Source organism: Salvia hispanica, chromosome 4 (assembly GCF_023119035.1).
Source record: "Salvia hispanica cultivar TCC Black 2014 chromosome 4, UniMelb_Shisp_WGS_1.0, whole genome shotgun sequence".
Taxonomy (NCBI): Eukaryota; Viridiplantae; Streptophyta; class Magnoliopsida; order Lamiales; family Lamiaceae; genus Salvia; species Salvia hispanica.
The window spans coordinates 38,100,108-38,121,782 of record NC_062968.1 but is presented as its reverse complement, the minus strand read 5'-3'; the positions used below and the strand labels follow the sequence as shown (position 1 = coordinate 38,121,782).

At 33.7% G+C, this 21,675-nt stretch overlaps 1 protein-coding gene across 1 annotated transcript; it reads left to right on the top strand.

Annotated features, from left to right (window-relative positions):
* Nucleotides 1–12,225: 12,225 nt before the first annotated feature.
* On the top strand, nucleotides 12,226–17,079 carry LOC125221554 (digalactosyldiacylglycerol synthase 1, chloroplastic). The gene is made up of 7 exons (XM_048123684.1): nucleotides 12,226–12,999; nucleotides 13,887–13,919; nucleotides 14,155–14,242; nucleotides 14,768–15,261; nucleotides 15,380–15,646; nucleotides 15,762–16,111; nucleotides 16,320–17,079. Exons 1-7 carry the CDS (start codon nucleotides 12,361–12,363, stop codon nucleotides 16,840–16,842), a joined length of 2,394 nt encoding a protein of 797 aa, XP_047979641.1. The 5' UTR covers nucleotides 12,226–12,360; the 3' UTR covers nucleotides 16,843–17,079.
* The last annotated feature ends 4,596 nt before the right edge of the window (nucleotides 17,080–21,675 follow it).

The window sequence follows — 21,675 nt, the reverse complement described above, 5'->3', positions numbered from 1 at the left end:
GACATTTTATCAGACAATTAGTACTAATAGATTATTTATCTTTCTTTATCTTTCTGAAGTATTAGTAACTTGAATCATTCCTCATCCTCAAATTGCAACATAGCATACAAATACTTGACAAAAAGATAAAGAAAGATCAATAATCTATTAGTACTAATTGTCTGATAAAATGTCACAAACGCTTACAACTACTTAAATAAGATGATAATACTTCTGCATTAGGGAACGTGCAACAAAGAAACTAACTGAGCCTTTTAATCTCAAGCAGGACGTGGCAACGCTGGTCTTCCTAAGTCTTTCTTAAACATGGTCTTCTTAGAATTATAGTTGAAGCCGATAAAAAATGCAAAAGATTCGAATCACTATCCAATCTTCATGCTGCACTTTATGTTCCTTCCACTGGGCGTACGAATTCTTTAAAGCAGCCATGACAGATGTTAACAGTAAGAAGCCCATGAACCCAACACCTACAATAGCAATAACTTGACTAACAGATTGTGTTTCAACAGGATTTGAATGATCATGACAATTACATAACTTAGTGCAATAGCTCCTATCGCCACCATCATTGTAAACAATATGGCCATCGTGTAAATAAATGATATCTTCGGCACACTGATGGTGATGAGAAAGATCACCAGGAGAGATGAAATGAAAGCAGTGTTGTTAGCACGATAAAATATTTTGTATAGTTTGAGATGAGTAGATGCTACCACTGGTTTGCCGGCTCTGTGTGAAAGCGTGTCGTCTTGCCACAAGCCGCCTGGGGGGCTGAGGCTTGCCTGGTGCGCCATCGTAGCTATCAAACCCACCACTACCTTGGTCATTCCCATTACATCTCTGACAATGGCAGTGATGGGCCTGAATGCACCGTGCCCAGACAAATATACTCTGATCTGAGATTTTGATGCAATAGTTTAAGTAAATAATAGAGTTAATGTTACGAAATACAAACATACGATGATGCAAAATCAAATGCTAGTAACCAACTTAATTTTAATGTCTAATTAATAGTCGGAAACTACAATAAGTATAGACCAATTTAGTTCTTTAGTCTTACTATCAACCTTTGTGAGTAGACAATTTCTAGAGTCAAGTATTGTGCCAAAATGAAAATCTATGTGGCATGTCCAATAACAACTTTAATTTTTAAATAATGTGAAGATGACATAACAAATTCGGTGTTGAAATGTCAAGTTAACACATCAAACCAAAACGTATATTTTGGTTGTGCTAAAAACAAGAATCAGCCTATAATTAATTGATGAATAATGTACTATATGTGAATAGATTAGTTTAAATGTCAATTGGATATATCTATATCAATTTCTATTAGTAACACTTTCAAATCAAATTATTAAATGTACATTGGCAAATAATGTACTATATGTGAATTATTAGTTTAAATGGATTAATTAAGCCATTAGTCTTATAGCTCTACAAGTCAATCCTCAAATATCCTAATCATCTCCCAAAATATTTATCAAAATTCCAAAAAAAATCATTTATAGTCTATAAAGTTAGGTGAGATACAACAAAACGAACCGCAAAAGGCCACTCTTCTTAGTGCCAACACATAATATGTATCACAAAATTAGAAATGATGATGTTAAGATCTTGCCTTTATGGGAAAATAATTGCAACTTTGACTGTGTCACTGCTATATCCACTTATAGAATATGCAATTAATTTTCATGTTTAGGCATGAGAAAATGACTTTGAACACACTAGCTCTCTGTAAAACACACAAGAAAGCAAGTTGTGTCCAGTTTAGCCATTTCCTTTTTCTCTCAAAATTTCCCCACTCAAGTAATTTGTAGATGCATCTTGATATACACGCATGTACACAAATATGGAATGGAGATTGTGAAAATTACTTTTAATTGATACAATCAAACATGTGACTGGCAATTACAACATATAACTGAGGTAGAGATGGGAGAACTTATAACCTTCCTTCTGTGCCTGAGGTTGTTGTTCTTATTGTGGGAGATTTAGATGAAGCTTTGGGTGATAGAGACATTATAATAGAACATAAGTCTTGGCAATTACAACGTATAACTGAGCTCCATCCTTCTTATCTTCCACTTCAATATCCTCTTTTATTCCAATATGGTGAGGATGGTTATACAGTTGACATTGCATTTTCAAAATCTATTGGACATCATTCTACAAGTCGTAGGAGTCGAATTAGTCCAAAAGAGTATTTTGCATATTAGTTACACGAGCGAGTTAATGAGTGTTCTATGATTCTTTTCTCACGCTGATTATTTCAACAATTTATTGTTGATGCATATACTATGATTGAGGCAGGCTGCTTAAGATTTGTACGCGCCCAACAAAAAAAATTGCGTGCTGAGATGTACAAGGGATTGACCGATGCAGTTTTGAGAGGAGAGACAGATGGGTCAAAACATGGAAAACACATTATTTTGTCTTCCGGTTTTGTTGGTGGCGCTAGATATATGATTCAGAACTATCAAGATGCTATGACTATATGTAGATGGGTAGGGTATCACAATTTATTTATTACTTTTACTTGTAACCCAAATTGGCCAGAAATTATAGATTCATTGACCCCAAAGGATTGCGTCCAGTTGATCGGCCTTATATTGTATGCCGAGTTTTAAAAATCAAATTGGATAATTTTATTAGAGAGCTTAGGAGTAAGAGACTTTTTGGAGTTGTGAAAGGAGGTACATTTGAGTAAATTGTTTATCTTTTAAAAATGTATTTTTTATATATATTTATGCTTTAAAAATTTTACTGTGCAGTTGTTTACACCATCGAGTTTCAAAAGCGTGGCTTACCTCATGCGCATATTTTGCTTTTCCTAAGCAAAAAGGATAAACAACCTGATTCTCAACCTATTGATGAGATAATTTCTGCTAAAATACCCGATGCCCACAATGATCCATACTATTATATGAATGTCAAAGAATTTATGGTCCATGGTCCTTGTGGTAGTGTTAGACAATCGTCTCCATGTATGGCTAATGGTAGATGTACGAAATACTTCCCTAAGAAGTATATTGCATAAACCTATTTTGATGATGATGGTTATCCTATTTACCAGCTTATAGATAATGGTCGTGTTGTCTTGAAGGATGTCGTGCCTTTGGATAATCGATTTTTAGTTCCACATAATCGTTTTCTTCTTATGAAGTATGGATGTCATATTAATGTGGAATAGTGCAATCAAGCCCGATCAATCAAGTATTTGTTTAAGTACATAAATAAGGGCTATGATCGTGTGACGACATCTTTTTTTGAAACCGGTTCTGATAGTGTGGAAAAAATTGTGGATGAGATTAGTTTGTTTTATGATTGTAGATACATATCGTCCTGTGAAGCCGCTTGAAGAATATTTGGATACGACATTCAATATAAGGATCCAACTGTTGAAAGATTGAGTTTTCATCTACCAAATGAACAATAGATAGTTTTTGAAGAATTTGAGCCATTGGAACGTGTCTTGAATCGCAAAACAGTGCGTGAGAGCCAATTTTTGGCCTGGATGGAAGCAAATAAGAAATATGTGGAAGGCAGAGATCTCACTTACGCAAAATTCCCCATGAAGTTTGTATGGAACACAGATAATTGGACACTTAGAAAACAAAGATATTATATCGGGAGATTGTTTTATGTTTCTCCTGGTTCTGGTGATATGTATTACTTGAGATGTTTACTGAATGTTGTTCGTGGTGCTTCATCGTTTGCAGCCATTAAGTGTGTTAATGGTATTCAGTATGCTACATTTCGAGATGTTTGCTATGCATTGAGGTTGTTGGATGATGATAGAGAGCACATCGATGGCATTACTGAGGCTTCTTTTTGGGCTTCGGCACATTCAATACAATTGTTGTTTGTGAGCCTATAAATATCAGAAACCATTACACGACCAGATATTGTGTGGACAAGCTGTTGGAAATATTTATGTGAAGATGTTCTTCATAAACAGCGGAAACTCTTACGTCATCCAGGTTTTTTTTATAACCATAGGTTTTATATGCACTCATTATAATGTTTTTTAAATTACATACACTTTTTAAATTATTGTTTTGATGTTGGATGACGATGATATTCAAAATTTGGGATTGCTTGAAACTGAAAAATTGTTACTTAGTGGAGGAAGAACTTTGCATGAATTTCATTCTATGCTATATCCGAAAACACAATATTTGGGAAGTTCTAATAATAGATCGGGAAGCCTTGGCAAGAGATCATTTAATCTTTGTCTCGAAGTTCAGTGATGAACAATGTCATGTGTATGTTACGATAATGTCTACTGTCAACTCTTATGACGGTGGATTATTTTTGGTTTATGGGTATGGAGGCACTGGAAAAACTTTCATTTGGAAGACATTGTCAGCGGCTATTCGTTCAAAAGGTGATATTGTTTTGAACGTGACTTCCAGTGGTATTGCTGCGTTATTGTTACCTGGTGGGAGAAAAGCTCATTATCGGTTTAAAATTCCTATCAATCCTAATGAAGATTCAGTCTGCAATATAAAATAAGGTAGTGCATTAGCTGGGTTGATTGTGAGAGCGAAACTTATTATATGGGACGAAGCTCCTATAGTTCACAAACATTGTTTGGAAGCTGTTGATCTGAGTTTGCGTGACCTTATGAGAGTATACAATGAGTTGAGCATGGAGATGCCATTTGGTGGGAAAACGGTTGTTTTGGGGGGTGATTTTAGACAGATTTTACCAGTTGTGCCTAAGGGTAGTCGACAAGATATTGTAAATTCTACTATTAACTCATCATATATTTGGAGTAGTTGCAAAGTTTTGAGGTTGACTAACAATATGAGACTTCTTAGTATTAAATCTGGTGAGGAAGCGTCGAAATTGAAGGACTATTCTGAGTGGGTGGCATCAATTGGAGATGGGGTTATTAGGGCTCCTAATGATGGTGAAGTCAATATTGATCTTCCTACTGATATTGTATTGTGTATTGGTCGAGAGTGGTGATCCTCTACAAAACATTGTTAAATCTATTTATCCTTCATATATGGACAACGAAGATTTGAGCTGCCATTTGTATGATCGAGCTATACTTGTTCCAATGTTGGATGTGGTTGACTTGGTTAATCAATATATGATTTCTTTGGATCAATCGGACAGTCGTGTTTATTTGAGCTCAGATAGCATATCTAAGTCTGATCAAACCTCTAATGGTTTTGCGGAGATACATTCAGTAGAATTTTTGAATAATCTTAAGTGCTCTGATACACCAAATCATGAGTTGTTGTTGACGGTTGGCATGTTATGTTGTTAAGAAACATAGATCCTGCTAACGGATTGTGTAATGGAACACGATTGATCATTACGCGTGTAGGTGATCATGTTTTAGAAGCCAAAGTCTTGAGTGTTGATAATCAAGGTTGTAAAGTATTGATTCCTCGGATGTCAGTCACGCCTTCTGATACTCCCTCCGTTCCATAGTAATAGAAGCATTTCATTTTGCGCACTCATTTTGAAAAAATAATTATAAATAGTTAAAGTCGAGAAAAAGTAAAGTAAGAGAGAGAATATTATAGATAAGACTCTTCTCTACATTATTTTCTCTCTTACTTTACTCTCTATCCACTTTAACTATTTAATATCATTTTTTCAAAATGAGTGTAGAAAATGAAATGTCTCTATTACTGTAGAACGGAGGGAGTACTAGGTTGCCATTCAAATTTCAACGTCGACAATTTCCTTTGTCGGTGTCATATGCTATGACAATTAACAAGAGCCAAGGTCAATCTCTTGCGCATGTGCGGTTATTTTTTAAAAAATTTGTCTTCAGCCACGGCCAATTGTATGTTGTTGTGTCTAGAGTTACAAGTCGCGCAGGATTGAAGATTTTAGTTTGGGATGGTGAACTTAATAGTACTGTGTCTTCTACTGTAAATGTTATTTACAAAGAAGTTTTTCAGAACATATGAATTACTGTTTTGTAATTTAATCTACAGTACTATATTTATATTTACCAATTTTGTTTTACTGTTTAACTATATATAACTTTTTTTCCTCTTGTTGTCAATGTGTGTTCATAATTTATTTATTACAGATCCAATAAATTTTACCAACAACTTATGCATAAGCTTTAGTAAATAATTAGGAATTTTACCCTCCATGTTATATTTTCTAAATAGTTCAATGTTCCATGCATAGCACGGGTGAGATACTAATTATAATAAAAGCTTTCTTTATTGTCTTGGGAGTTGTCGTGTCGTACTTTTTAAATGTGGCTTTGGTTAATAATGGAAAAATAAATGTGCTGCATTATTTTAGTCAAAGAAAAGTAAAATGTACTATGTACGTTAATTTAGGTTTTTGTTTAATGGACATAAAATTTCAAATTGATTATCTAGCTTCAAAAAATTTCATGTATAGTAGTACATGAGAGTGATCAATTGCCAACTAATTAGTAATTCCAAATTAAGACTAAATCTTAGCTATTAGATTAGAAGATCTAGTGGTTGAAATAATATCACATGGATTATATTTTTAATTAAGAAAATTAATAAATAAAATTAGAGGGTATTAATGTCAATTCTCTCTCATTAAAGTCATCTTAAAACTTTAAATTTACGTAACTCTCTCGATTTAAATTATTTTTTCGCAAAAAATATATCAAATTAAAGATAATTTTATAAGGATTCCAACGAGATCTCAATTGCATATGTTCCGACGATGTTCGGATGATAAAATTTGATATTTTTTATTTTAGTTTTCATAAATGTTGATAACCAGATTTTTATCAACAAATACATCAAAAAATTTCAATATAATGCACATAAAATCTCAATAAAACCATGTAAAAATCTCAATAAATATGTGTTGATATTTTCTTGTACTAGTGTTGATATTCTTATGTCATATTGTTGATATTTGTTATACACTATGTTGATATAAAAAAAACATTCACGAATATTATCATATGATAACATAATGATGATATTACCCTTTTGTAGATATTTTGTCTACTATTTATTGAAATTCATAAGATTCAATCTCATCCATTCATTTTAAAATTTAAGGGTGGAGATTTGGTCTTGATTTTGGATTAGGATGCTATAAGCAATAGAATATGACCCTAGTATATTATTATTATTATTATTATTATTATTATTATTATTATTATTATTATTATTATTATTATTATTATTTGAAATTAAGAATGAAAATATGAAAAATGTGCATTAAAATTGTAACTAAATTTATATAGGATCGATATTGTGATTATATAGAATTAATTTTACCTACTACTTTACGGTAGTATTTTGATTAATGTATTGAACTAGTTTTATATATAAAATTGTAACTAAATTTATATAGGAGCATATAGGGATGGCAAATCGTGCGTGTTTTGTCGTTATCGTGTCGACACGAAAATGACACGACACGATAACAACTAACACGAACATGACCCGTTAAGAAAACTCCAAACACGAACACGAACACGACCCGCTACCCTCAGACACGAACACGACACGAACCCATTAACGACACGAACCACTTCGGGTCAACACGATACGATAACAACATGTATATGACACGACACAATAACAACACCATAATAATAATATTATAATATATTAATATTATTTCTAATAATAAATTTTAATTTTAAATTTTAAAATTTTAAAATTTTAAAATAAATAAAAAAAATAACAATATTATAATATGTTAATATTATTTCTTAACGTGTAACACGAACACGACACGAAGTTTTCGTGTCGTTATCGTGTCGATACGATAAGGACATGAATCCAGTAAGCTTTGACACATACCCATTAATTTCGTGCGGGTTCGTGTCGTGCCAAAAATTGCCAGCCCTGGGAGGACATATTACCTTCGTTTTTGAAAAATTGAATTTTGAAACCGCACATGTTTTATTGAACAATTAAAGTAAAGAAAAGATAAAATGAAAAAATGATTGAAGTATTCTTACTAGAAAATGAGTTCTACTTCATTAGAGAGAAATAAAATATCTTAGAATAGAAACTTTCTAATTTTAAGTGTCGAACCAAAATAGAAATATTTCTATTTTTAAAAGACGGAGATAGTATAATGAAGCCCCTACAACTAAAATTTTCTGCGTCCGCGCCTGGCTGGGTGGCTGAAGATTCAACCGAGAGGGGGGCGGTTTGTCGGACGGCTGTGTGGGGAAGAGGATATGCAATGCAGCCCCGCCGGCGCGGGCTGTCGCCCCAGACGGAGAGGCATTGTGAATGTCCTTAATTACACTCATATTCTACTATAATAATAAAATTGAACTTATATTCTATTAATTTTTTTTATTATTCTTTTAATAAAGTTAAATAATTTTTTCAAAATTTTTGTTGAGTTAAAATGTATTTTTAAATAGAAAAGGACGAAGTACGATTAGGCGTATATAGTACTCCATCACATATGCTCCATGTGTACGATTTAACTGTCTGAAACATAAAACTTAACCTAAACGACAATTTATTTTATTTATGCGTAATACAATTATATAATATTTTTTAATCTATTACCAACTTTTTGTGTGGTTGTGACTTGTGGTGAACAAAATACCCTACAACTGCCTTCGCTTTACTCACGTCGCATGTTATTGACTAATACTCCATCCGTCCCATAATAATTGTCACTCTTTTCCATTTCGATCTGTCCCACAATAATTGTCACACTTTATTTTTATCTTAAATGGTAAGTAGGTCTCATATTCCACTAACTCATTTCACTCGCATTTTATTATAAAATCAATATAAAAAGTGGGTCCCACATTCTACTAACTTTTTCAATCAACTTTTCTTAAAATCCATGGCCACAATAAGAGTGACAATTATTATGGTACGGAGAGAGTATTAAACTAATGTTGTGGAGAGTTACATTTTCCAAGCTAACACTGAGCTTCAAGAGTAACAATAATTCAACTTCATTACTCTATATTGATGGGTGGTAATTGGTAAAGTATGTCCAATTAAATAGTCTTAATATTAACTGGTCAAAGTTCAACATTGAATTTAAAAGAAAAGTTTATTAAAAACGTGGTTTGACTCTCAAATAATGCTGGAGTATATGTATTTTTTATTTTTAGAAGACCAACAATATTTTGAATAATTGAACTTTGGTTTTCACCAAATTAGATAAGAGTTGGCAGGATCGTACCTATTCAAATTGGTAAAGTATAAAATTATATCAAGATAGATTTTGTCTTCGGACTTGATTTCCAAAGGTTATCAACAAAGTGATCAATGACACATAATTACACAACAAGTCAACAAAGATTGAGAACATCGAAAATCCTAAGTTTTCGATTTGTTGAATTAGATTTACTTTGTAAATAGGTATTGGGACAAATGATCAACTTTGTGGTATAATACTTTGGTATTGTAAGCACGTCTTAACCATACAGTTCGCGTATTAATATGTTCCAAGAATTACACCACTTTCATATACTTTATACACATACAGATCTTAATTCCTTTTCTTTTCTTCACGTCAAACAAAAAAAGAATTTTTGAAGTTACGATGTCTAGGAGTCAAACTTGGGAAGTATATATACTCTATATTCTTACTAGTCTCATAATTCATATAGTCGGTTAGTTGAATAAGAAATAATCAAGCTTATCCAAAACATTATTTATTAAAATATCGCTAATACAATGGGGCTTACTCTTACCTGAAAATTACTAGCGAGGATGACTTTTGTTTTCCGATATACGAAAGCATTTCCGTCCGACGGTCCGAGTTGATGAAATATCTAGGTTCGGATATAATATATTTTTATTTATTTAATCTTTTTATGGCGTATAGTTGTATAATATTAATAGAGTTGAATAAAACAACACTAGTATAAGATGACTTAATTTCGTTTATTATCAAAGCTTTAGTATTGATTAATAAATCATGTATTTTTTGTTTATAAGGTTACTACTTTCTGTTAGTATATAAGTTATACGATTAGTATAATTAATGGAGTTTCTCCAACGAGAATTTGAATTAATCCCTAGCTCATAATGCGTTGGAAAATATTCGTAATAGGATAAATAATAACAGTAGTAGTTTTTTGGAGACGAAGACTCATTATAAATACTAACAGATGGAGTACTATAATTTGACATGCGGTTCACCGTATTAAAACCGTTTTAGGTTACTGGATTATTCTACTCCTATTATCCAAGCAATAAGTATATTCTTCCTTGGTCCTGGATATTCTACAATCTTCATCCGCTATTTATCACAGGCCAACACACTTGTAATACAAAAATAAGATTCACTCCTCTCCGCTATTAATTGACCTAGTATAACTTGATTAGCATATCAAGACATGTAATAAAAATTTATGGAAAAATAAATGGACAAATTGAAAGTTACTATAGAACACAGAGTAAGTAATAATCAAATTTATTATCAGTCACAAAGATGCATGTTACGGCCTACGGGGTTTGTGTAGAACGCCAAACCCGATAAAAGCCTACTTATGCTTTAAAAGCACTATTTGATATATAAATTGTTAATGAGATTTACTATAAATAATTTACAACTTGACTTTCATCACGAAATCATAAAATGTGATGACCATGCTACTTTGAAAATCTATGCAGTAAGTTAGGCCATATAAACTTCCGTTATCAATATGCATAAAAAATAACAGTATTCTCATAAATCTATTAGAGCATCCGCAATGGTGCTTAGGCCAGCTATAGACCAATGAATAGGCCAGCCATTCTCTCCCCTACCATGTCAGCAACACTAAAAAATCCACCTCGCCACATCAGATTTAGGCCAGCTATAGACCAAAATTGCAATAAAAATAATTCAAAATATACTACATTTAAGGAATTAAAATTACGATTAAATTACGGAATTAAATTTACGACACATATACGGGAAAATTCATTAATTGCATTTAAAAAAGTTACATAGATAAAAAAAAATTACATAATAAAAAAAAAAATCCGGGCTTCCACACACGAGCCACCGCCCCACTCTACTCCTCACTAATTTATTAAAATAATACATAAAAAATGTTAGTATGCCTTGAATTTGTGTTAGTATGACATGTTTCTGTTTACTACAACTTAGTAGGCTAGGTTATCGACTGGTATTTAATTTTAGCCTAAGCTCTTAAACAGAGTCAGTGGTGCTTAAAAAAAAGTCAATGGTGCTTATATGCAAATAAAAGAACCACCGATTTTTTCTTATTTCTGATTTCCTCTAATCAGAAATTCAAAATGATTATACTGAATTAATCTGTATATATTGTTTCGGTAGGTTTCCAAGTAACTATGAGTATTTTTTGTTATAATTTATACTTGTTGTATTGTTATTATATCGACAAGTTACAATATAAGATCATATTCAAACAAAATTCATGAATAATATACTCGACCTAAATACTAACGTAACACAAAAAAGGAGTATATACTAATACTATCATGATTTCATTTAAGTAAATACGTAAATACAGTAATTAAAATTTAATTTGGTATTAGAAAATCATAATGTTATAATCGATTTATATTAGTGAATAGTGACATATATAGGCGCAGTCGGGTGGAGTTTACCGACCCTCCACTATCTGTCATGGCTTTTGAGTGAAGACACTATTTATTGGCTCGCCGACCCAAGCAGCTTCAAGTAGCTCCGATTCCGACCTCACAGTAGCTCCGCCTATGATTTCGTCCAACCATTCTGATTTTCATTAATTATTTTTTAAGAGATGGGAACAATATTTCAACAACAAATTATTATTGTACTCATGGTGAAGTCGTTTTATAGATTTGCAAAATTAGAAATTTTCAAATTTGATTGACAAATAGTAGTAGTTTTATTGTTCAAGGATTCGAATTTGTTTGTCTTCATTTTCGATATTCATGGTTATTTTCTACGTTTATAGCAAAAAAGTATACAGAGTTTTCCTTTTTTCAATTTTTATTTTTATTTATTGCATGAATTTATTTAATTTTGTATAAAGACGATGGAGCTCTTAGATCAGGAAATGAGTTTTGAATTGAAAAGAGTTAAAATAGTATTCGCATTTTCACCGGAATATTCACATAACAAATTAATCAAAATTGCATATCTCCACGATGGACAAGCTGAGCTCCAATCAAGCAACACAAGTGTAATCCCACGTGTCAGCATACCTTCCTCGAAATTTACCCATTAAAATTTGCATAATCTTTATATTCATCAAAAAACAAAATCAATAATAAAACATACCGCAATCTTAGCCGTTAAAAATCCTGATACACGACACACACAGCTCACACCTCCATCCTTCTCCATTCACACTCTCTTCGCTCATCGCAAATTTCAGTTAACCTAAATTTCACTCACAATTGTTGTAAAAGGAGGCGAATTCAAGCAATGAATTTCAAGCCGCCGGAGCCGCGGTCGGCCTCGAAGACGGTGAGGCCGTCCGGCTCAATCGTGACGGCGGAGAAGGCCTTCTCCTTCATATCCAAGGGCTGGCGCGAGGTCCGCTCCTCAGCCGACGCCGATCTCCAGCTCCTTAAAAACCGCGCTAACTCCTTCAAAAACCTAGCCGACAAGGAGCTCGAGAATTTCCTCAACTCCGCCTCGAGGACGCCCTTCAGTGTCCCCACAATTACCGCCTCCGCCACTCTCAATCCGCCTCCGCCGGCGGAGATCGATTTCGTGAAGAAGCTCCAGCCGAAGCTTTCGGAATTCCGGAGGGCGTATTCGTCGCCGGATTTCAAGTTCTACTCCAAGCCGCAGATTAAGATCAATCTGTCCGCGATTAAGAACGCGATTGTGGCGGAGGTGGGGGAAGAAGAGGATGAGGAGGACGAGAGGGAGTCGTTGAGGAAGTGGCGGGGTGTGAGGTTTAAGGAGAAGGAGAGGGAGGAGGGGCAATTTGGGGAATTCTGGGAACCGATAAGGACGTTCAAGTCGAGGCTGAGGGAACTGGAGCATAAAAGCTCCGCTGAGATTTTTGAGGGAATTAAGAACAGTGAGTTCGTCGAGAAGTTCAAGTCGAGCCTGGTACGAGTTTCCTGTTTCTTTTCTGTCAAAATTTTGTTTATGAATTTCTGCCTGGGTTAGTTTAATTCCAGTACCTGTGCAGTTTGTCCTAAGTTATAGTTTGTGCACAATAATATAATACCGTGAAGGATTGATGTATTCTCTTTTTTCTTGATTAAGAATGTGTAGTTGAGAGAAACTAGATTTTGGGGATTCAGTTATAATTAAGTTTTGTGATGCGTATTTCTCCATAAATGAAGTGAAGTAACTGGTTATAAAATCTAGATCGTTTAAATACTTGTCCTACAGTATGATGGGTCACCCTTATTATGGTCGTTACTCGGTGTAGTCGAATGATATGTCAAGAAGAAGAATATGGTCTGGAATTTTTCTGGGTTTGAATGAGGTATTGTTTCACTGCAATTTATCGGGTGTAGGCTGTGTAGCAGAGTTTAACTATGGTAATGAAATCTTGTTGTTTAAAGAGCATGGAAATGCTGTTTCTAATAAGTATAAAAAGCATATGTGCTATCATACATGGAGAAAGAAAGCGAAAAATGCAAAACGGAATATTAGCCGAATATGATAACCAATTCCATTGAATTAAGAGAGCAAATCAACAAAATTGAAATTCCTAACATGCTCTGCGTTATTGTGGTGTGCATGCAAACAGTCTTGATTGTCCAAAATTTCCTCTAAGAATCCTGGACGCGGTCATCTCTTTAAACAACATGTTTGTATAGTCAAGTTTTACGTGGACACTTTAAGGAGTGTTGTTCGCATCTCCTGTTATAGTTTCCTACCTATGACACTGGCTAGTAACTGGCACTTGGCATTTAGTTACTTAGATTCAGCATGGTGGTTTTCCATTAATGTCTCTTCCATTTGTTTTTTTTGTTTTTTTGCAGAAATCAATATGCAAGGATCCCCACGAATCAAAGGTTTGTGTTGTAATCTCCATGTGCATGAAATTTCGAGACACATATGAATTATGACTTGTCGCCATGCTAGCTGAGTTATCTGAAGGAATGAATCTAAAACAAGTTACAACTGAAAAATGAAGTTTAGCATGAAATCTACAAGTCAAGATAGACTCGACCTATATCTATGTCTTAGCAGCTAAAGTAATATGACATTCACTGAATACATTGTAATTTTCATTTTGTTTGGATTTAGGAAGTCCCACCCCTTGATGTACCGGAGCTGCTCGCATGCCTAGTGAGGCAGTCTAGCCCCTTTCTGGATCAACTGGGCATTGGTAGAGGTATGTGGATCCTATGAAAACATTCTTGTCTTCCCTTACTTTTACTATACAGAGTCTGTTCTTGTTGAGCTACCGGTTTAACTGATTTACTTTGCACATATAGTTCGTCATCTATTGCTAATAAATTAATAGACCCCATTTGAGATTTAGTGCTTTGAATTTTCATGGACAATAGTAATAGTCCACTGACTGATACCAGATTACCAGGTAGCTAGGGATGCACCATATGAATTACCTTTTTAATAGATCATTGTCACTTGCACATAGAAATCCCTTTAAGGGAGTAGGGATTTATGTTTTCCCTCCCGTACCTTGTTTGTAGAATATTTTAGTTTCTCCTTAAAATAAGCTGTGGAACCTTAAATTTCTTTCTGTCCCCTGATTTTATATCACCAGTGTAACCTACTGTCAGTATATCACTTATATAATGAGGTCATTAACAAGGTTTGAATTTGTCCAGTTGTTGTTCAAGATTACGTGTAAGTACAGCCAACTGACTTTATAATAATTGTTATTGGCGTTTAGGCATATCAGACAAGATAGTGGAGAGTTTATGCAGCAAACGGAAAAACCATCTTATGCTACGCTCATTATCTGATGGAGAGTCATCGATTGTTGAAAGTGACAACATTACTGATGAGTTAGACTTGAGGGTAGCCAGTGTACTCCAAAGTACAGGACATCATTATGATGGTGGCTTTTGGAGTGATATTGGAAAAAATGACGTGTCAGAGTTGTCAGACAAAAAGAGGCATGTGGCTATTGTCACCACCGCCAGCCTTCCTTGGATGACAGGAACAGCTGTAAATCCATTGTTCCGAGCAGCATATCTTGCAAAATCTGCTAAACAGAATGTTACACTTTTGGTTCCATGGCTTTGTCAATCTGATCAAGAGCTTGTTTATCCCAACAATATAACATTTAGCTCGCCTGAGGAACAGGAGAGTTATATACGTAGTTGGCTTGAGGAAAGGATTGGCTTCAAGGCCGACTTCAAGATATCATTTTATCCCGGAAAGGTAGTGATATCAACTGATCTTGTATCATATTTATTTGCTCTGATTTCATTTTTAAATAAGTGAGATATGTTTGATACTTGACTCACCATTTTCACTTTTCTTTTTTTCTGCTTCTTAGTTCTCGAAGGCAAGGCGGAGTATCATGCCAGCTGGAGATACGTCTCGCTTTATTTCATCCAAGGATGCTGACATTGCAATCCTGGAAGAACCTGAACACCTGAACTGGTACCATCATGGAAAAAGGTGGACTGATAAGTTCAACCATGTTGTTGGTATTGTTCACACAAACTACTTGGAATACATCAAGAGGGAGAGAAATGGTGCTCTGCAAGCTTTTTTTGTCAAGCACATAAATAATTGGGTTGTGAGAGCATACTGTCACAAGGTATTGGTCTTCTCTGAATGATTTTATCATGGAATCTGTCATAATGGAAATTTATTAATACTCATTGCTGCTTTTAATATCTTAAGAAAATTTATAAAACTTAATTCTTTGTTAGGTCTTGCGACTCTCTGCTGCCACTCAGGATTTACCTAAGTCCATCATCTGCAACGTTCATGGTGTAAATCCCAAGTTCATAGAGATTGGTGAAAAAGTGGCTGCAGAAAAGGAGCGTGGAGAGCAAACTTTTTCAAAAGGAGCATATTTCCTAGGCAAGATGGTATGGGCAAAAGGTTATAAGGAGCTCATAGATTTATTAGCAAAGCAGAAAAAGGATCTTGATGGCTTCAACTTGGATGTGTATGGAAATGGAGAGGATGCTCATGATGTTCAAAACACTGCCAAACGACTAAATTTAAATGTCAACTTCATGAAAGGCAGAGACCATGCAGATGATTCCCTGCAAGGGTAAGTTTCGCTCGACTTCTTTGCAGGGTGGGATAATGCATATCAAACATGACATTCCACTCTTAATTTGAAGTCTTAGATTTTTTGAAACGCATAATTCCTATAAGCTAATTCATGTGGTTCTATTGAATTATAGTTCTGCCGTTTGACTTGGAATGTCTCTCTTAACTAAAGGGAATTGTTTTGACAAATGCTTATTTGTTTGCAGTTACAAAATCTTCATAAATCCCAGTGTCAGCGATGTGCTATGTACTGCTACAGCTGAGGCCCTTGCGATGGGAAAATTTGTTGTCTGTTCCGACCACCCTTCAAATGATTTCTTCAGGGCATTCCCCAACTGTTTGACATACAAGACACCAGAAGACTTTGTTGCTAAAGTAAAAGAAGCTATGGCCAATGAACCCCTGCCTCTCACCCCCGAGCAAAGATACAGTCTCTCGTGGGAGGCTGCTACCCAGAGATTCATGGAATATTCCGAGCTTGACAAGGTTCTGAATAATCCGGGTGGGAGCAGTAGAAGTAACAACAGTTTGACAAAGTCGAGCTCAATGCCCAACTTGAACGAAGTGGTTGATGGAGGACTAGCGTTTGCGCATTACTGCCTCACTGGCAATGAGTTCCTGAGGCTGTGCACGGGAGCAACCCCGGGAACTAGGGAATACGACAACCAGCAGTGCAAGGATCTTCATCTGTTGCCTCCGCAGGTGGAGAACCCGATTTATGGGTGGTAGATGGGTAAGAAAGCCAACTTGTAAATCGTTATTTATCATAATGTAAGATAGATACGTGAAGTAAGTTGTTAGGGTATATATGAAAGCGTAAGCTTGGACTTGATGTCTTGATAGTCCTAGCACTATCCAGTTTTGTTTTATTTTGCCATATGTAGCTGTGAAGACGAATATTATCAACTGTGCCACACCTTGAAAGGTGAATGTAAATACAGCATAACCCAGATTCTACCACTTAAACCTAAATGTTAATTTAACAAGCTATGTCCAGCATTTGGTGAACAACACCTGAATTGTGTATGATGCCAATAACTTGGCTAGTTCTCAGAATCTCAACTCCTGAGCTGCAGCTTTGGAAGTTTGTAAATGGATTTGAACAGCGAATGGTGAGAATCTCATTTCACAATTCTCTGAGTGGCTTGCTTGCTTGTATGCTCATTTACACGCATAATGGTCGTATCTTCTGCTGTAATCCGCATACTATCTGTAATCATAAATCAAATATTAGGAAAAACAATTACATGTTGATTTTTTTTATAAACTAATTGTATAAGTATACACTACTTCCTCTGTCCCAAGGTAGTTGAGACATTTTTTTTTTGGCACGAGTTTTATGAAATTGATGTGTAAAAGATTAAAGTGGAGAGAGTAAAGTAAGAGAGATAAAGAAAGATAAAGTTTTTTCTGAAAAAAGAAATGACTCAACTATCTTGGACAATTCAAAAAAATATATAACTCAACTATCTTGGGATGGAGGGAGAATATTTATTTTTCAGCAACACATATTTGCCTTATGCTATGTGACCAACATTCTGCTATTTAATTGGCTGCAAAATGCTTGCAGACAAAAAAAAAAAGAAATCAATTAATTCCAATATTAGGGATCTGGACACAATCATCTGCCATTTTTTAAGGGCCAGTTTCATATATTTCGGCCTTTAAACTGATCAGTTCTAATAAAAAGGGCCCATTAATACAACAATCCCGAATGAAAAGGCCCAATCATGAAGCCCAAATTGGCCCGCTTTTATTTCTTTATATTAGTATGTAATTTACTGTCTTTTGAGTCTTTGACTAGTTTGATGCACTAAATTCAGTCATTAATTTATTTGAAACATTAAGTGTTTTTAATTAGTAAGTGTCAATTCATAATGAGCTGTTAATTTTACACATATACTTACTTGGTAATGAAAAGAGAAAGCGAGTGATTTGAAAGATACATGCACTGAAATGATTTTTTTAAGCGCATGCACTACAATGATGCTAATGGTGCATCACACACACACATACACGCACTAATTATACATTTGAGATAATAAAGATTAATATAGTATCTCCAATTTGTCCAAACTTTCCGAGGCATAAAACCCCCAATAACCCTGCCATGAATCCCACCACCCAAAAACCAACATCATTAAACCATAGATTAATCATTATAAAGCAATAATACTAATTAACATTTCTTGTATGAAAGAGGACTAACAAGATTGAGTGTGTGTTTTAATTTCTAATGGTTCCACTTTTCAAAACTATGTATTACTATTATTTAATTTCTCTTTAAATGTGATGTTCCATAATGAGATCTATAAAAGTGGCCCTATGATTTGCAAACTAACAAATTAATGATGAAAGATATCTTCCTAACAAATAGAAATATGTAACCAAATTGATTAGAGACGGGACGAACTGCAGAAACTACCATTGAAGTTTTACATAGCCATGAAAGAATAAATATATTCTACTATCTTAATATTGTTTTTCATTCTGTTTTGACGTTGAACTATTATTAGTTCTTCACTATCTCTTTTTTTTTTAATAAATAATGGGTCAAGACCAAATGATGGATTTTTCTTTTCTTGTGTGCTTGATGTGTAAATAAGTGATATGACTCTCACTATTTGTGAACATTTCTCATAAGTACTGTTTGCATAAGAATAAGTTGGCAAGACTTGCGTCTATTTGAAATTAGAAAAAAATGATTTCCCCTTCACAACAGGCCAAATGATTGACAATTTGAGATATTGATATAAAATAGTATTACTATCCAAGAAAAAGAAAATACAATATGGATTAAATATCAATATTGTTGCAAAAGATCCTCACAAATGATGAGCAACATTAATTTCCCCCCTTCAAATATTTAATTTTTATATATGCACATATATATGTTGGAGGGTGTGGGCATGCCAAAGACTTAATTATGTTGATTATGTAGTTTGATTGGCTTTAGTGACTAGGGATGTAATGGTAGTGCTTGCTATCTTTTCATGAGATAATAATTTGTCTAGCTAAAGTATGATCATAGGATAACATCTTTAAGGTCACAATCCATTTCTTTTAGAGGTAGAAAATATAGTGCCCTCTTCTTTATTAGATACCAATTTGCTAGCCCCATCATTCCTACTCTTCTTTGTCTACACAACACTGTATAATTATTTATTTGGCTGCCTAAACTTAAAAGTGCATCATTAAAAAATTAATTTAAAAGATCAACATCTTAACTGATCTTGCAGCTAAAAAGTATTGCAATGGTTCATTCCTGCCCATTATTATTAATAGCTCATATTCAATTCTTTGTCTTCCTTTCGTTATCCACGTCCAAGAATATAGATCTTGATCTTATAAGTTAGTTTTGATTTAGTCAAAATGGACAGCACAAGAAGAACAAAAAATCAAATATGAATAAATTGAAAACATATATTGTGTCGTATGGTTGATGGACACATTTAGTTAAATCAACCACCTGAAAACATTGTTGTCACTAGAACATGTCAATTGATTGAAATTTTCGTGACATGGAAATATATTTAGGGGGCATGTACATAGGTTTGTGTTAAAATGACAACCACCCTTAAAATGACAACGTGACAACGCTTATACAAAGAATATTATAAGCGCACTATCTATTGATATCCAACACGTTAAACAAACTAATTCTGGCGCAGATTGCCTTTCAACGTGTTGGATAATTGCTGTTGAATAAATTGTCGGGTTCAAAAGAACTCAACCTTGTCAGCCTCGTTTTTTTTTTGGTTTTTCTTTTATTTATGCATTTTTTTGTTTTTATTCGTCCACGTGTACAAATGATTGGCTAGAAATGGTGGTATGGTGTTATTTTAAGGGGTGGTGGCACCCTAACATGCCCCCATGTACATATATTTATATATTATCTTATTATTTAGTAATTAAAATTTAACCTTCATTAATACTAATCTTTTTATGATTTACCCACATCATAAAAAGAAGTATTAATATTAAAAAAATAATTCATTTCATACTAGTGGTATTTTAAAGATATCGAATCTAATTAATTAATATTTGTAGGATTGGAATTATATTTATACTTTTTTATTGATAATAATCTTTATCTTAGATTACCTCTATCCCTATATACATACGCGTGTGTATATATATAATTCGTGCCTACCTAACATACCAAGTTTTTTGGCATTGTTTGGATGTAGATAGGCCACGTTTAAACTATTACAAAAGTGTGCAAGATTTCAATATCTAAGCGCACAAGTTGCCACTTTTAAATTTGATATTTGCATGAAAATCAAGTTACATCGTGACACGTCTTGCAAAAACGAGACCACCAAAGCACAAATGTTCATATTATTTCTACAACTAATTAATAGAAGATGATAGTAGAATAGTAAATGGCGTCTTTTACAATATATAATGAATTGTTTTTATATAGCAATTATTATAAGATCGCCATCATTGAATAGTCTTAGACAAGGTTTTGTCCTTGTAACAGAATGACTTCTGAAATAGTCCAAATGCAATTTCGACCCCAGTAATTTAGTTACACATGTCTTGCAGTTTAGAATTTAGATGATACAACCATCAAAACTAGGGCATGCCAATCTTCAAACTCAAAAGGTCCACCATCCAAAATCGGCCAATCTTCAAACTCTAAAAGATATACCTATTCTTTTACTCACATGTTCGTATTTATTCGTCCATTAAAGTTAATCGTTATTAAATTTCTATCTCTGTAATTTGTAACATTTATCAATTTTCTACTGATAATATTTTAACAAATTTTTCTCTTGAGATATCTCTTAATTTTCTAGTTTTGCGTTAAAATTCATATCGTCCACTATCAAGATTAATTTTTATGAACAGAGATAGTATATTTACATATACATACATATATATATATATATATATATATATATATATATATCAAGGAAAATGATCAATACAAAAATGCATCTCAATACAAAACCCAGACCAAATCCTGACCATGAGATTTTTGTAACTAATGGTCAATAATTAAAGAAAAACACAGTGGGTCATTATAAAGCAGTTTTAGGTCATATTATAAAATTTGGGTTTGAGGTCATGTTAAGATCATTTTATGTCATGCTTATTATAATGACATAAAAATAAGCTTACGATGACCTAAAAATGACATATGTATGCTTGGTTCTGTATTTTTATGAACAGAGATAGTATATTTACATATACATACATATAAATATATATATATCAATCCCTATATATATATATAGAGTATGGTTTAAGTGAATTCAAATTTGATATCAAAACTAATACTACCAGTTATGGTCCATTAGATTAAGAAATGAATAGTAATCTAGGTTTTTCCGTGTTCATAGGACATTAGGATGTAGAATGGTCCGAGTCATGACTTTATATATACATATATAATTAAAAAAAATACACACATTTGTCCAACGAAATATACATTGCACTTAGCTCTTTGTATACACAGTAATACACTGCACTTGGATCATTTAACCACTGTAACAGACTTCATCAAACTTTGACATTATATACATTGAACTTAGTTCGTTATGTATATCAACC